Source organism: Neolamprologus multifasciatus, chromosome 20 (assembly GCF_963576455.1).
Source record: "Neolamprologus multifasciatus chromosome 20, fNeoMul1.2, whole genome shotgun sequence".
In the NCBI taxonomy this organism is placed as follows: Eukaryota; Metazoa; Chordata; class Actinopteri; order Cichliformes; family Cichlidae; genus Neolamprologus; species Neolamprologus multifasciatus.
The window spans coordinates 5,077,369-5,094,723 of NC_140458.1; the positions used below are offsets into that span (position 1 = coordinate 5,077,369).

The 17,355-nt window shown below is 43.3% G+C and overlaps 2 protein-coding genes and 1 long non-coding RNA gene across 7 annotated transcripts in view; 1 reads left to right on the forward strand and 2 right to left on the reverse strand.

Moving 5' to 3' along the window:
* Positions 1-4,563, forward strand: part of lima1a (LIM domain and actin binding 1a) — a 30,651-nt gene extending 26,088 nt beyond the window's left edge. For all 3 annotated transcript variants that reach the window (XM_085147358.1, XM_085147359.1, XM_085147357.1), the window contains 6 exons: positions 250-344; positions 1,294-1,359; positions 1,484-1,535; positions 1,735-1,799; positions 1,975-2,108; positions 2,454-4,563. In XM_085147358.1, coding sequence (XP_085003484.1) covers positions 250-344; positions 1,294-1,359; positions 1,484-1,535; positions 1,735-1,799; positions 1,975-2,108; positions 2,454-3,513 — 1,472 coding nt within the window. In that variant the 3' untranslated portion in view covers positions 3,514-4,563. The remainder of the gene's footprint in view (positions 1-249; positions 345-1,293; positions 1,360-1,483; positions 1,536-1,734; positions 1,800-1,974; positions 2,109-2,453) is intronic.
* Positions 1-17,355, reverse strand: part of LOC146494184 (uncharacterized) — a 191,133-nt gene that overhangs the window by 10,489 nt on the left and 163,289 nt on the right. The gene's annotated exons all lie outside the window — the stretch shown is intronic.
* Positions 8,534-17,355, reverse strand: part of spryd3 (SPRY domain containing 3) — a 73,251-nt gene continuing 64,429 nt past the window's right edge. For all 3 annotated transcript variants that reach the window (XM_085147369.1, XM_085147367.1, XM_085147368.1), the window contains one exon: positions 8,534-11,773. In XM_085147369.1, the coding sequence (XP_085003495.1) occupies positions 11,639-11,773 (135 nt within the window). In that variant the 3' untranslated portion in view covers positions 8,534-11,638. The remainder of the gene's footprint in view (positions 11,774-17,355) is intronic.

Consider the following 17,355-nt stretch of genomic DNA (forward strand, 5'->3'; position numbering starts at 1 on the left):
TTCTTAAGAGAGCACAGGAAGAGACAAACCCACAGTTTCCCTCCACGCTGCACGCAGCTCCTGACCCCGTGTTCCCGTCATCAGCCTGCATTCACAACGATTAATGAACTGTAACAAAGAAAGTGGCGTCTGCAGGTTACAGCAAGCACAGAAAACACTGTTCAGACATGATGTGTGCGCACAAAGATGAGTTAAAATAGCTGAAGTGTTTGTTAGGCAATAACTTCTCAGTGTTGTGTGTTTTGGCAGATGGAAGCCTCGCCGAGTCCACGCCTCTCCGTGATCGGATGGCCCTCTATCAAGCGGCCATCTCCAAACAGGAAGTCCCTCCCGCTTCAGTCAATGTGAGCTTTTTGTGCCTTACTGGAAACTTTTATTAGAAATTTATAAACCAGAAATGAAAGTGAGATTGGTGGAGTATTCATGGTTAGTGAAAAACACAAATCAACCAGAGAATTAAAAAAAAACGTGCCCTTAAAAGATCTGCATACCTTCACATTATAAAATAATTGGGTTACGTTACAGAGGATGGACATTCACTGGCCTGAGCGAGCCCTGCTGTGAAAAACATGCTTCAGCTGTTATCTTTTCCTCAACGTGAAACAGGAAATGAATCATGCATGACCTTTGGGTGCATGACGCTTGTAACACGAGCCTATTTATTATTTAGACAGCGCAGTTAAGATTGCAGAATCACACTGCCCGCTGACAAAAAGCCAAAGTATTTCCAAACAAACAGTGTAAATCGTCTCTGTGGAGCCGAGCTGGGTTGTGAACTCTGTGCCATCACCACCACACCGATGTTCCTGAATTATTCCAGGCATGAATGGACACCCGTTGGGCAGAGCACTGGGGAATTTTGTATTTTCTGGGATGATTTTTGGAGATAAACTAACTAATGGAAGCGAGTTGAAACAAAATGACTCCTCACATGTGATCCCAGCAAAGATATTTGCATGATTAAGAATTTAAGATAATTGTGTTTTTGTGGACCTACTTTTTCCTGGAGTTGTTGCTGTTGACCAGCTGCATTATTGGTCAACAGTCTAGAAAAATCCCTGCTCTCTCTGATATAGGTTTAAACATCTGCTTTGAATACTTAAAAATTACTTGGAGCCAAATGGTACATATACCTAAGACACTGCAGTCCCACACAGTGTGCAGCATTGTGGATGCTCTGTTAACAATAACCCTACAGGTGATACCCAGTAGGTTTATCTCCTATGAAGCAGGCGATGCCGATGGCTTATATTCCGTTGTTAACTTTCTGCTCGTCCTTCTTGTTTCGCTCAGGACGATCAGCTGGATGGTTTCAGTGGGAAGCAGAAGGAGAACGTCCCCCCGTGCACTCTGGACATGGTGAGAGTTTATAGCCTGAAGGTGTTTTTGTTCCAGGGCGTCAGTTTCAGCTCATCTCGACACGCATTTATCTAAACGTGTGTCAGTGTGTGATGTTTTTTTCACATCTCTTCTCCCGTTTCAGAGTCCAGAGTCTGAACCGAACACCAGGAGAGTTTTCACCTCAGAGACCAACGGTAAGTTCTGCAGATAATTCGTGATGAAAAGCTGAAGTGAGGTTCTCACGTCTCGTATGAACTGTCCGTCCTTGGCTTTAGTTTGTAATCCTGTAAGTGGAAGGGCTTTATCAAATATGCAGATGGCTCCCTCTAGTGTTGGTTCTGCATTACTGCCTTTCTTCATTTTTAAAAATGTTTCTTATTTGCTCTCTCTCAGGCTCAGGACCCGGCACTCCTGTGTCCTCCAATCAGAAAGACTCGTCCCAGTCAAAGACTCCCAGGGTGAGTCCTCACAACAAACATTTACACCTGTGCACCCTACACCCATCTCCACCTCCTTATTTTTATTCTTAGACTTCAACAGAGTAGCTTTGGGGAGGTTTGATGGGCTCAGCAGTCATTGTTGGTGTCCATATGTGACTAAAAATGGGGGGAAATCATGTTTATGCGTGTGCAGAACTTCCGTCTGCCGGTGAGGGAGACCTGTGCATCGTGCCTGAAGACGGTCTATCCTCTGGAGAGGCTCGTGGCCAACCAGAACGTTTACCACAGCTCCTGCTTCCGCTGTTCACACTGCAACACCAATCTCAGGTGAGGCCACGGCAGATCGTGTCAGACGATACACCCACGTGAACATTTACAAAGGATTTTACTGCATTTAAAGGGTTACTTGGAGGAAAAAATTTAAAAATCCCCTCTAAATTAAACTTTATCTCGAGGTCCTGTGTTCCCAGTAATCTAAAGAATTTAAAGATATGTTCTGCTGTTTATTTTGATTCTATTTATTCCATCAAAAATATGCAAAACTCTGAAAACTCATTTTTCAGAGAGTACCATTTTAACCTGTTATGAACCCAGGACGTTAACAATCTCTTTCAAACCTTTCCTGATCAAGACTTTGATGTTTTCTCTAAACTGTCCTTTGTTTTGGTCTAGTTTGGCGAATTACGCCTCCCTGCACAACAGCGTCTACTGCAAGCCGCACTTCTCCCAGCTCTTCAAGGCCAAAGGAAACTACGACGAGGGCTTCGGCCACCGGCCGCACAAGGAACTTTGGGAGGGCAAAAACGAGAGCGCTGAGGCCTCGCCGACATCTGTAACCAAGCCAACGGCCCAGAGCCCGGCCACACCCTCAGACCAGGAAAGCCCCAGTGTGGAGGACTCACCCTTGGCTAAAGTCAACGTCCTGACGGCCACCATGGAGGCTCTGGGACAAGGTTCCTCAGAGAAGGCTGACAAACCCACAGAGACCCGCAGGCTAAAGATCTCCTGGCCACCAAAAACTGAGCCCGAGGACACGCCCAGCCGCGGTGGAGCTGCCGCCAACACAGAGGTGGTCTCCACGGGTAAACCAATCAGAGCTAAGTGGCCTCCAGAGGAAGACTCCCCATCCACACCCCCAGAGGAAGCCAGGGGCTCACCTGTTCTCCGTCGAAACACCCCCCTGAAGGAGCGCAGCATGCCCTTCACCGCGGCAGCTCAACCTGACAGCCCTCCTGCTCCTGAGCCCAAAAAGCAGAGTGCACCGGTAGAGCGGCAGCCGAGTCCTGAACCCGCCAGCATGGACCTCCAGCACGGCGGCCAGTCGTCAGACAGCCAAACCCCCACCGAGGACAGCTGTGTAGACGTGCACACCAGCTCCGGAGAGGAAGAACAGGAAGAGGAGATGAAGAGCGAAGACGCTACAGACCATCATCTCCCCACAGAGGAGGATCTCGATGACGCTGCAGGAGGACAAGGTGAAGAGGAGGAGCAGATGGAGGAGGAAGACGGAGGCGTGCTGGAGGAAGACATGCCAGATGCTAAACTTCAGGAGACTCCAACTGAGCCGACTGCAGTCTCCTCTCCGGAGGCAGAGGTGGAGGCCAGCCGGTCGTCTCAGGACGTGGGCTTCTGGGACAGCGAGGAAGAGCAGGACGAGCTGACGGTGGAGGAGCTGATTAAACGTAACCGACACTACGAGGAGGAAGAAGAGGAGGAAGAAGGGGACGTATAAAGTGAATTTTCTGCTCTCGGCCAAAACGACGACGTCCACGGACGCTTAACTGATCTTCTGCCATTCCTCCTCCTTCAGACAGTTTCTTCTTCTCTTCTTGATATAAAGTTGCAGCCGTGTCCAGAGTGAATTTTATTCGTGCCTCTTTCACGACATTTAGAATAATCAAATTTTTTTAAAAAGATATTTAAAATGATTCCCCTTTAAATAAATATTTTTAACCCAAATGTTATGAGTCACAGAATAGATGTTTTATTTTTTTTTGTGTACGCGACTTTTGTAATTTTGTATTTTCATCGGATGCTTCATTATCAAACTGCTGTCATGAGAAACCGACTGCACGGTCTTATTAGACTGCAGCTCAGCTGTGACTGAAACGTTTCTGAATTAAGACAAAGTAGAAAATAATAAGTTTGGTTTCTTTTTCTCAGAAGAATCCAGCTGTGACTTTTGAGTTCTTGATCCCACAGATGGATGACAGTTAAAGGAAAAACCTACAGCTTTAATGCACCTTGGCATTGACTCAGGTAGCCTAATGGCGAGCGAGTTGAGAGCACTGTCTAAAACGCTTGTTCAGAATCTCCCATAGGCGTTCGTTTGGCTTGAGATGTGTTGATTGTGAAAGCCGCAGCCTATGAGTAACTTTATTTTCACCCGCAAACCACTGTGAGCCCTCGTGTCCAGGTGGAGGCACTGTCACCCAGGAAGACTTCCACCAGGATGGAAATGTTTCAGGTGGACCCAGACCAGCACACCGCCACCTCTCACTGCGTGGGTCAGGTTTTTTTTGTTTTTCCTTTAATTTGTCACATATGTAACCATGAACGCATTGAACTGTAAGAGACTAATGATCATTTGTTTCCACTTCTGACAAGTTAAAACTGGACGTGATTATTGTAACATTTTAAGCCAGGGGACCAAACAGCCTGACCTGCTACTGTATAAATAAACTGTTAAACTTTGAGTATCTTTTGACATACTACTTAAGATTGTTTTCAAAAACTGTGATGTACTTTTGTAATTTCGCATTAAAGTTTGGCTGATGTTTTATTTGGTTTCATATTATTCAGACATAGACAGAAATCCTAGTTATAGCAACTCAAATTCGCTTGTAATGGCATCTATAAGTGGGAAAGACGACGCAGTGTCAGAGGCAGATGGGAATGGCTAGAGAAACTCCCCTCCTACTGTCTTCTGCATCTGTACCCCAGACCAAAAGCTAAGATCCTAATCATGCAAGAATGACTTCACTAGCCTGATTTAGGAGTTCATTGTCCAGGAAAACTACCACTGAAACACAATAAAAAATATATATATATACATACACAAATAAAAAGGGACCACTGCTTAGCCCAATCAGAAAGAAGCAGGGTTGTTTCCAGAAAACCACAATATACCACAACACTGATTTAAAAACTCTGGTATTATTTTCACGTTTATGTGCACCTCACACACATTAAGTTTGCATGGGGTCTTTTATTTTGAAATCTGACCAGACTCTCCTTGGACCCTCCTCATCTGTTCTTTGCAGCTTGACCTGGCGTCAGTTGGGGGGGGGGGGGGAAATAAACAAGACCTGGCACCGTTTAAAGTGGTGCAGTGTGAATTGCCACTTCTGGGAAGTGTCTGAAACTCACTGCGGTGGGTCTGGTGGGACTACAAGCGATCTGCTTTAGAGCCATAACGCAGTGCAACTGCTCCAGGTGCATCCCTGAGGTTACGTGAAAAAGCAGCACGCTACAAGAACTTTTGACAAGTGGTCAAACAAGGAATTTAGACTTGAATGAAAGTTTTAATCTAAACTAAAGCGAGAGTCTTATTGCACAAAAGTTCTCATTATACAGGATCATATGCAGTTATGAGGAAAGTACATCTTACTGCTCCCATTAAGAGTGTAAGTAGCAGTCAGATACTAATCAGTCACTTGATTAATTGATCACTTCTAAAATGTGGAGGTTTTGGCAGTTTGCTCATCTGGAATATGGAGAAAATCCATCAGCATCCACCTTAAAAAAGTAGTTGTTGCTGTCGGTCTGGGAAAGGCTATAACCAAACAATCTGAAGTTCATCATCCTATGCTGAGAAACAAGTGAAAAACATTCAAGACTGCTGTCAATCTTCCCAGGAGCAGAAAACTGAATAAGCAAAAGCTACAAGTATGGCTGCCAGGAGAAAAAAAAGAACACGGCAGCACGGCTTGGTGGAGACTTCTGGAACAATGCCTCTTTAGAGACCAAAGTGGAGATGTTTGGCCATAATGCTCAGTGCCCATTTGGCAAAAACCAAACATGGCATATCAGCACAAACTCATACCAGCTGTCAGCGTGGCGGTCTGGGCTTGGTTTGCAGCCACAGGACCTGGGCACCTTGCAGTCATCGAGTCGACCATGAACTCCTCTGTGTACCAAAATATTCTAGAGTCGAATGTGAGGACATCAGTCCAACAGCTAAAGCTGGGCCAAAACAGGGCCGGCAACAGGACAGAGATCCCGAGCACAGCAGCAGGTCTGCAAACAAACGACTGAAAAAGAAAACGTCCTCCACAAGATTCATGTGAGAGCTTCTTTAACAGGACTAAACATTATAGTACTGGATTAATAATTACTGATTCATGTATATAACGTGTATATCACTGTAATAATGGAGCTGCAGCTAAAATACTACAACATAATGTTTTAGATTTATATTTCAAATAAGTAATTAAAGCTTTGCAATACAAAACATTTGCAGGAAACATAATATAAAACTACTTAAAAATAAAGTAAAATTACTTGCAGGACACAACATTTCCCTTCATTGTAACACTAACATTTTACATTTTTAGCCCTTAATAAATAACTTAGCCTTGTTCATTAACAGTGTTGGGGAGTAACGGAATACATGTACCGCCGATACTCATATTTTGTATTTTAAATACGTAACTGTATTCCGTTACAGTTACAGTTTAAAAAGGTGGTATTTAGAATACAGTTACTTTGTTAAAATAAATGGATTACACGGCGGTACTTCCCTGTTTCATATTGTCGCGGGTCAGGACTGTTTGGGTTTTGTTTGACAGCTACGTTGTTGTTCCAGGTGGTCGCGTTACGGTTGCCATGGTTACACGGTGACGCTCTCTCTCTGCGTGTTTCCTGGGTGAGAGAGGCCTTTTTGTTGTTGTTGTGCTAAGCCAGACATTCCCAAAGTGTGGGGCCCGCCCCATAGGGGGGGCGCAGAGCCATTGCAGGGGGGGCGGCATGAAAAGGGGAAAAAAAACAAAACGCTTGGACACTGCTAGCACGGGCGCCCACACAAACGCAAAGCAGGAGATGAAGCATAGCTGAATATGTTTCCAAACCAACTTCATTCTAAGCCAAAGACTAGAAAATATGGTGAAGCAAATCTTCCCTTTGGTTTCACCTGCACAAGTGCCGAGGTAGGTCTCCCTGCAGGATTGGTTTTCCCTTCGTTGGGAGCAGCGCTGGGCTGTTTAAATCACGGACAAACAGTATCCCACATTCTTGATTTGTAGTTCACAAACACTTGTTGTAATGACTAACTACTCCTGACATTTTGGAGATGTTAGCTCTTTATACAGTAAAGTTACAGTGGGATACAAATAACATCAGGCTGATCCTGCCACAATTTGTTCCCCGGTTCAAATCACGGACAAACAGCATCCAACAGCTGTTTATGTTTTTGAACCCATTTTGCACAGAGAGGCATTTTTTGAAAAATGTATTGATAGCAATGTTGAATATTATTACACAGGAAAAAAAAAACAACTACATGTAAAATAATTACACCATGACCCCTCTGCCTGAGTGGTCATGGTGTAATGACCCCTCAGGAGGGACAGTAACTGTGTGTATATGTAAACTGTAAAACCTGCAGATAGTCAGATTAACAGTATTTCGTCTCTATCTGCCATTCAGCAATTCATCTCATGTAAACAATAACGTGCACACAGCGTGACGTGAAAAAAGGCACATACCTTTGACGTTGCATGACGAACTCTGTATTCCTCTTCCACACATAAACGCAAAAAAGGAGTTTTAAAAAATCTCCGTTCTCGGTGATTCGAAACGCCGTTTACGTGTGGACGAAACAGCTGCGTTTTCAAAAAATACCGGTGTAGGTGTGGACATAGCGTAAAAGACTTAGTAGTTTATTTTCTTACTACCTGTAATTTATTGCAGATTACTTGTATTTGCTTAATTGTTTACTAAATGTTTGAGGTGTGAAATAAACCGCAATGGAGCAAAATATGGGTGTGTGTGGTTGGCGCGCACGCACGAGGGGGGGCGCCAACGTTTTTCTTGTAAAACAAGGGGGGCCCAGCAAAAAAAGTTTGGGAACCACTGTGCTAAGCTAATAGGCAGAATGCTACAGGTATAGCTCTAAAGAATGTAGCATCATAGGCAGTGTAGTCTATGCTGCAGGGAGAATGGACTGTCATACACGTTATGTGTCTGTGAGCGAGGGAGGGAGAAAAAGGAAAAGTACTAGTTGTCATCGAGCAAAAACGGGAGCTGGAAGCATGTAAATATAATAATAACCACTGCAGCCAAGAAGAGAGCCTGACGAGCCCAGTTGTAAGTACGCTATTAAGACTCGACTGTACGCTGTGTTCGTGTTTTTCTCTGAAACAATAAGTCCCGTTGGAGCAGCCTTTCAACGCCTCTCTCTGTCTCTTGCTAGCAAAGTTGACCCAGACAACAAAGTAAAGCTAGTTTTCAGTTATGCGCCCGAGCCCCGGACCTTCAGTAATAGTAATAAATCACAGCAATAGTACATTCATGTAGTTGTAAACAGCATGATAATATATTAAGTAATCAAAAGTATTCAGAATACGTTACTCTCATTGAGTAACGTAACAGAATACGTTACAGAATACATTTTGGGGCATGTATTCTGTATTCTGTAATGGAATACATTTTAAAAGTAGCCTTTCCAACACTGTTCATTAAACACTGACTTACCTGAGAGTGACACCAAATCCACTTATGGACCACCACCAAGGAGAAATCAAAACAATCACTTTGTTACATTACTGAAACTTTTATTGACGTTTAAACATGTTTGAACAAGGCCATTATAGTGCAATTCAACAAGGCAAATAATTTTTTATTTTTTAAACTGGTACATAAATTCTTGGTGAACACGTTTGGAGACGCTACAAAAACTTTCACTGCATTTAGCTCTAATTTGGTTGAACCGCATAACTTTTTTTTGTAAACTGATGAACCGAGTAAACGTCAGTATAAGCGACTTCAAAACCCTGGACGGAGATGTGGCTAACATCGCCCACATTGGTGTCTCGTTTGTATCTTTGCGCTGTCTAGCTTTACAGTTTTTAGTTAGAAGTCTCTCTCCAGCCCTGCATGTGAAGGAAAAAACAAATATCTGATTACATTTTTATATCATTGGCTCTAAAACGAACAAACACGTGACGACTAAATACAAACACGCACTCTCCAGCAGATGTGATTTAATAGGTAACCCTGTGTATTAGTTTTACATCACGTTAGATTTCTAGCATTACCGTCTGCAGTGACCTGTGGATGATTTTGTGTACATGCTAAAGAAACCTGCTGCTTGCACCTTTTATGAAGGCGCAGAGGAATGTTTATTTTACAGGAATGCAGATGTTGTAATAGGAAGATGCAGAGGAATTCAGTTTGATTTGGCTGATACAGAATAACAATGATGACTTTTCTCCCTTTAACCATAAATTAGAAATATGTGGAAACCAGCTCCGACAAACTCGACAGATTGCTTCAGCTCCGGAGTCTGTGTCCCAAAGTGCAACTTAACCTGCGTCTCGTTCTCTTTGGATAGCCAGCGCTTACTAATCCAGTCAAACATAAGGTCCGGGGGCCAGATTCGGCCTGGCAAAAACTCCAATCTGGCCGTCTGTACTTCTTTGGAAGAAGTGGAGGATAAAAGTTTTGGACTACATATCCTTTTTTCTTTTTTGTTTTCAGACTTTTACGACTAATAAAGACCTCCCTCACAACCATTCATACTACATCGAAGTAATTAACTGATAGACAATTAAATTACATAAAACTTCTTTTGTTTTGTTTTATAATTACAGGACATTCTTTTCTGTAATTTTACACATTTCTTTCTTACAATTTAACCTCAAAGGGTTGTGCCGACTGATTTCTTTCAATTCCTACTTTAGGATTTCGTTATCACGTAGATAAACTGAGACATACTGTTGACATCTTCTTTTCTTATGATGTCTGAGGGATTCAGTGTGTGATAAACTAAGAAAAAACAAACACTTTTAAAGCTTCGAGGCAAAAACTGATTGCAAAAGTGAATTCTCCTGGATTTGCACCAAGCCGTCAAGAAAGAAATGCCAGGAGTGATCTTTCACTCAGATTTTAACTTTAGTGCCACCACATCTGCCTTCTATCACTTGAAAAATATTGCTAAAGTGCGACCTTTTCTCCCTCTGAGCAACTGAGAAACTGATGCAAGCTGCTGCTTCGGTTTTTTTTACTAGCAGGATAGAAATTAAATTACATTTAATAGCAATTTAATTAAATTACATTGCTAGACGGTGACTGGAAGGGGAAAAAAAAACAATTTGGATGCGCAGAATTAGAAAAAGTGATCGAATCGAACTTTGTGACACAGACGGTGCTGCTTCTACTCTCTGCACAGTCACACAAACACATCGTTAAAGTGCTGGTGGCCACAAACACAAAGACAAAACATTTTTCTTCTGACATGTTGCACAAACGGCAAATAAACATCAATATCGTTAATATTACATCACAAAGGGAGAGAAACTAGCAGATTGTTTCGAAAGATATCACTCAAAAGTTTGAGGGAAAGAAAATGAAGATAATTCTTCATGTAGTGGGCAAACATGCAGAAGGAGTACAAAAATATTACATTACAGTACAGTGTGATGCAATCGAATCCAACAGCCCTGCGCCTGATGCTTGTGTGTGAGGTTTTCAGAGTTGGCTTTTCCTTTCAGAGGCGTTTTATTTGTGGTTATTGTTAGGTTTGCGGTTATTGTCATGGCTGTAGTGTGTTGTGTCGCATCAGGCAGCATTTCACTGTTTATTTCTGTTCTTTTGTCCACCCGCTGTGTGCATGTGTTCCCTTAACAGCTTCCCTTTCACATAAGTGCAACAAATCGCATTCCCTGAACTTCTGACATAGAAGATAAACTGAAAAGTATATTTCACAGATTCCTCATAGAAAATATACCTGACATGTTTTTTATATATATATTTTTTCATTTGTAATCTCACTACAAAACACTCGCAAAGCTTTTCATCCGCTCTGAGGAAACGTCTGTGCTGCTCAGTGGCAGCGACTTATGTTTGGTTGTGTTTACCGTACTTGCAATAATCCAGATTCAAAAAAACAAAAAGCAAAAAAATGAATGTTAATGCACGTCTGAGATAGATCCGCTGCTGACTTGCAGCCAGCTCTGGGAGAGCAGCGAGCGAGGTGGGGCAACAGCAGGTCTCCGATCGCTCAGAGGAGGGCACCCTCACCCAGAGAGAGGATGAGGAGAGGTTGGGAAAGAGAGTGAGAGACACAAAGAAAAGGAGAGTGGCGAGGAGAGAGGAGGTGAAGAGGAGGGGGGGTGTCTATTCCCTGACACATAAACTGCGAACGAGCTCTGACTCGGCACAACTGTTGGCCTTGCTCTGCTTTGCTTGGGGTTGTGACAAATGAAATAAACTAAGTGTGCCAGACCTCATGAGAGGGATTTAACAGCTCAGTATTACAGACGCACACTGCATGCAGGAGGAGGTTAGAGGAGAGGACGACAGCAGTGCAGATTGCATAGAATTAACAGTTAAATGTCTCTCTGGAGTTTCTCGCTTTGAGGTGCTGCCGTGTATTCCTGCAGCAAGTACTCTGTAACCTACACAGCCCACGTAGGACCTGTCACTGCTTCTTTACAGCCGCGAGGCTGGCCGTCCGCCGCGACGGCTGTGAAATGTACGAGTCTTATAAATAAAAGTCGGGGGAAGGAAGACGACAGCGATGTGCATGAGTGCAGCTGAAGTGAGTGCGTTCTGGCGAGTGTTAGTAGCATGCTAGGCTACCGTTTGTGAGCTCTGCAGCGCAGTCGGCTGTTTGCGAGGCGTCACGAGTCCCGGGCTCATCCGCTGAGGGGATGCAGGTCCACCTTCACCTTCTCGCCGCTGCTCAGCATCCCCACGGTGGGGTACAGGCCCCCAGGTGGGATGACCATCTCCCTCCGGCCCATGAGCTTCCCATTCCTCGTGAAAAACACCTGCAGGGCATCAAACAGTTAAAACACACGCACACGTGAGCCTTTTGCTGATGGAGCGCTCGAATGATTGGTTGTGAAAGGAAAGTCTTCACATAATCGCCGATACTAAAATTTGAGAGCACTCAGCGTGCCAGTTGTAAACAGGAATTATGTGCAGTTAGGAAATATTGTTAAACAAATGGGTGACAGGGTAATGTCTGGATTCTCGATGGTAGGGGGGGGTCAGTGTTTACAGTACATGTCTCTACTAAATCAGCAAGTGATCAAACATTATCCAGCTGCTCTCAAAAGAACATCAACAAGCTTTTCAATCCTAATAGCGAGGGCTTCTTTCCAAGTCTGAGAGCAAATACCGACACACTAAACCAACAAGCAAAGTACTGGCGAGTTTGCGTCTTCTAAAAATCAGACTGAGTCACATATCAAACATTTACTGCGCCACCCACTCGAAAAAGAACGGCTTAGCCTATTTAATTAGAGATGAAGGCTGAGGGAAACATACTTCGTTAGCCTGAACAACAGCGGCGTGGCGGTGCAGTGTAACGTTAAGGAGCGGTGCATTGAGACTTAAACGTGTCCTGCTGAGTAAACACTGACAGATCCATGGATTACGCCGTTCTATTCTCACCCACTTGCGTTTTCCGTGCTCACACCCGCTCGGTGACCTCTCGGCCTCCGCTTGCACAACGGTGCAGGCGAGCGAGCCGAGCAGCTACGAGTCAAGACAGAGTAAAGAACTGCAGTAATTAAAACAATAAAAAAAAAAAACAACAGTTGGAACATGAAGTGGTTAGATGGTTAGAGCGTACGGAGAGCTGCTGGGTGCACATTACAGTGAGGCGTGGTGAGACGGCGCACGCGTGCGGGTTGCAATATGCAGGCCGCGGCAATGGCTCCCACAGGAGCCGTGTTACACACGAATATGAAAGTAATCATTGTGAGGCAAGTCGCTGCGGTTTCTGCTGTTGTAAGTAATATAAAATAATGACCGAGATCCCGCTGCGAAGTGCGCTCCGTGAAGAACTGCCAGAAAATAAATAGGTTAAAGGTACCTCGAGGAGTTTTTTGAACGCTGAGGAGAGATATTTTTCTCCTCGGGAATGTTTTCTAACGGTTCTCTCTTGGTTCACACTGCTCGACTGATCAACAGGTGGCGCTAATGCAGCAAGGAAAGCACCAATGTGCCATCATTCCTCTATAATCTCATCCTGAAGGATGTCTTCATTCCTAAGATGCGCTCAGAGGAGAGAGGAACCAAAACAGAACACGACCATCATGGTGGTGTACTGAGATGGAGTCGCAGGTTAGAGGCTGAGCAGCCAGATTCATACGACACAAACGAGGGACAAAGAGGACGTTTTGGTGGGACAACGTGAGACGTGCTGAGTGTTACGGTTTCAGGGCTTTTTGCAGGAGTTTCTTGTTTGATGGTGGAGACTACAGGAAATGAGGAACACCTGGCAAGTGCTCAGGGCTCAAATCACACCTCGTCTCCGCTCCTGTGACGGTGTCTGTGCCGTCTACTGCCGCAGCACCACTGTTTTCTTGATTTGGTTTTGCACATACATCTCCTCCATGCATCGCCTTACACCGCTGACCAGATGTTTACACATCATGATTGTTGCTAGGTTTAATAAACCTTTGGTAATCCTTATTAAAAAAGAAAACGAGTCTAACAAAAAAATAAAAAATTCTTTGAATACAGGGAAAACGTAAACGTTTGTACCCAGAAACAAAAACTGACATATTAGATGCTTTAACTATTTAACAGACTTGCATTTATGCCATAGTGATGCTCCTCCTTGAAGTGAGCATCATTTATCTTGATGAAAAAGCCTTGTTATTGCCAGATGTCAGAGGGGAATTAACAAACTCCTTTGAGCTCATAAGACAGCAACAGCGACTTTAAATAACCACTTGTTAGTACCATTTCTGATCGTGCAACATACTGATCCTTAAGCTGTTTTGCTACAGCAGCAGAAGACCACGCTGGGTGTACCCCTGTCAACTGAGAACAGGAATCTAAGGCAACAGTTCACACAGGCTCACAAAAAGTAGACAACAGCAACATCACCTGGTCTGATGAGCCTTGATTTCTGCATTTGGATGGATGGGTCACAATTTGGCAAAAGCAACATGAAATCAATCCTGCCTCTTATCAGCGGTTCAGGCTGATGGTGTAATGGTGGAGACGCCACAGCCGACCTGACGTTGTTGCATTCCATCATGACCACAGCGTACCCATCGTCTGCGTCTACTTCCTGCAGGATGATGTATTACAAAGCTCGGGACAATGAGTTCACTGTACTCAGATGGCCTCCACAGTCACCAGCTCTCAATCCAATACAGCACATTTGAGATGTGGTAGAATGGGAGATTCGCATCATGGATGTGCAACCAAACAAAACTGCAGCATCTGCGTGACGTTATCATGTCTGTATGGACCAACATCTCCCAGGAATGCATGAATTGGGGCAGCTTTGAAAGGACAACCTGACAAGATTTACGCAACAAAGTGGCAGATGAGTGTATTTCTGGGTCTTTTCTGTCTCTTAGTCGTCTTTGGGCCACCCATTTCTAGTAAAATGTGTTCAACCTTTTAAAAATAGAACCAATCAAAATGTGGGACATTTTTTCTGTATCAATCCCACATAAAATGGGACATTGAGTCACGAACAGGAGAGTGAAGGGCAGAGGAGACGAGGAGGAATACATTCGAGAAAAAAAATACAGGACATATATATGCTTTAACTCTTGTAAACCTGCTCTGCATTTTTTAAGCTTCGTGGATATACACGCTGAAGTCCTCAGGGTAGGTTTTAACAAAATATACACACAAATTTCTGTTTACAAGAGTTCACCAACAATCAACAATCCAAAACACATGATTTGTGCCTCGGTTGCTTAAAGAAAATTCTCCAAAGCTGTATTCAATTATTATACGGAGACAAGAATAGCCCGAGGGTCTGAAAAGTGAACCTAATGTATATTTAAATAAACTTGCATTCTTTCCAGTGGCCAGCAGGTGGTGACTCTTCTAGTGGCAAAAAGAAGTTTGTGTCGTCTTAATTCTCATTTGCTTTATGGGTTTGTTAAACACTTTGCTGAAATTTTTGTGGTCTCAATCACTAGTTCACTTCCCCCACCGCTCCACGTATTTATTCCCCCTTGTTTCACCTCCTTTTTTTCCATCTCATTGTCCGCAACCCAAAAACTGAGAGCCACTGATTTATGCTAAATTAGAGTGATTCCCTTTAAGAGAATAACAGATGACAAGCAGGGCCGCCAGGGCTGATAGCAAAATGTAAAGAAGTCGCACACACACAATAAAAAGCAATCTATATGTTATTTTCATGGACTTGAATACTCATTTTTTGTGACTCTGAAATGGATATAGTTCAATTGGAAGCATATTTTGTGTCTGTAGCACATATGATGTTCAGACTATTCACCAGGGAAAAGTCAGCTTAGCAAGCAAGCAGCTCTTTAAAGAAGTGGTAGCTGCCATTTTTACCTTTTTTTAAAAAAAACCTAACTGATACGGCTCGAGCAGGGCCTGCTGTGATTTTCCCTTTGTGGGTGTGTCTTCAACTCTTCCCAGCTTTAGGTGCCACCTTTCTGTGTAGCTGATTCTCCTCAGCAATTAGGCCAGAGTACTTAAGGCCAGGGAGGGGAGCGCTCTGGTGCCAAGGACACAGGAAGGGAATAGCACTTATGTGGGTTCCAGCACATGTGTGGATTCCGGGCAACGAGAGGTCGAACAAACTGGTAAAAGTCACGATCAAAAAAGCTCCCACAGAATTAAATATTAAAATATCCATAAGGACAAAGATGGAGAGTGTCAACTTAACTGGGACAGCAGTACAACAGGAAGGAATTTATATTCAGTGCAAAATAAAATTTTTGTAATATCAAGAAACATAGTGATCAATAGAAGAGTCAAACTCGTAATTAGCAGACTCTGGATTGGACATAGAGACTACTTTATTCATAATAAGAAAACATCAATAAAGCATGTTTTTCATTATGTAGCAAATTCATTAAAGAAAAGAAAGAAATGTTATGGAAAGAGAGATTAGGTCAAAAACACAATAATGTAGAAAGTCTACTGAAGTGGACGGCAGAGTTATTATAGTTTTGTAGTTTTGTATATTTAAGAAAACCAGTAAAGATCTGACTTATAGATATCCAAAGCCTCAATCACAAGATCCATCAATCCCTAATCAGTTTGTAATAACAAAAATCAGAAATCCCAGAATATTTCCTCTATAATTTTAGTTTTTTTTTTAATTTGTATTTTCAAGTTCACAAAACTGTTTCAGTTAATTTTTTTTCAGTGGTCTAGTTTAGTAGTTTAGTTTAACCATAATAACTTTGGCAGGGCGGCAGTGGTTCAGGAAGAGCTGTAATACTGAGCAACCTCAAAATAGCAGAGAAGTGGAAAATCCTTCATTTTTGGTGACAACCACCAAAGAAGAGGAGGCAGTAATGCACCAAAAGAAGACAAAGAAGGTCGTGGCGAGGAAGGTGGCAATAAAGAAAAGGCTGGGGAAGAAGAAGGCGGCGAAGAATAAGGCAACCCCACAGGAGGCAGCTTATAGGTCACTCAGTGGTATCCTTGTTTTCTGTTCGCTTCAATCAATCGAAAAGCTTTCATTTTGCTGACCTTTCATGGTTTTTGGAGAACAAGAGCCAATTTACTTTAAAGGAATTGCACTACGCACACCCGTCCACACTTATTAGGGGCCCGGGTCAAAGGGGGAGCAGCCTGAGCACAGAAGCCCAGCTAATCTTTCAAGCGTGCCCTCGGTCTAACCCGGGCCTTCTCCAGGTAGGACATGCCCAAACCACCTCAACTGAGTTAGGCCAACCAATCTAAGAAGAAAGCCTATTTCCGCAACTTGTATCCACCATGTCATTCTTTCGGTCACTACCTAGCCTTTTCCTCAGCCGGAAAAAGGATGAAGTGCCCGGGTCGTGGACGAGTTGCTTCCCGACTGGAGGATTTTAAGTACCTCGGTTTCTTGTAAATAGAAAAAAGAAAATTTGCAGTGGCCACCACCTAATTTCTAATCAGTTATCTTCAATAAGGACGAGCATTTTTCAGTCTATAGGAGGGTAGGTTGTTCCTCTAGCATCTTGGAGAGTTTGTAACAACTTATCTGAAGTTTTAGTTTGTTTCAGCATTTTCTGCGTCTTCATGTAATCCATTTGGAGCCAAACTATCTGCTGCAGCTCTCTGCCTCTCGTCCTGCTGCCAAAAGATCGATTTTTATGACTCGGGATCTGCACTTACAAAAGGAATTTGGGACAGGAAGTCCTGCCACAAGTCTAGCTAGTGAGAGGTCATGCGTTATCTCAAAGATGGTCACCACCTCAGTGTTCACATTTACACATTCAGTTGGTTTCCCATAGTGGCTGGTTGACATGTGAAATCAGACGCAAACAAGTATATACCGCCTTCTTAATTCCCAGAATCAACATTAATTCAGATCTTACTGCAACAATGCTGACTTTGGATACTTGTTCAGACTTCTATGGTTCTTGCTGGCAAGTGGAAAACATCATAGCTGTGATAAATC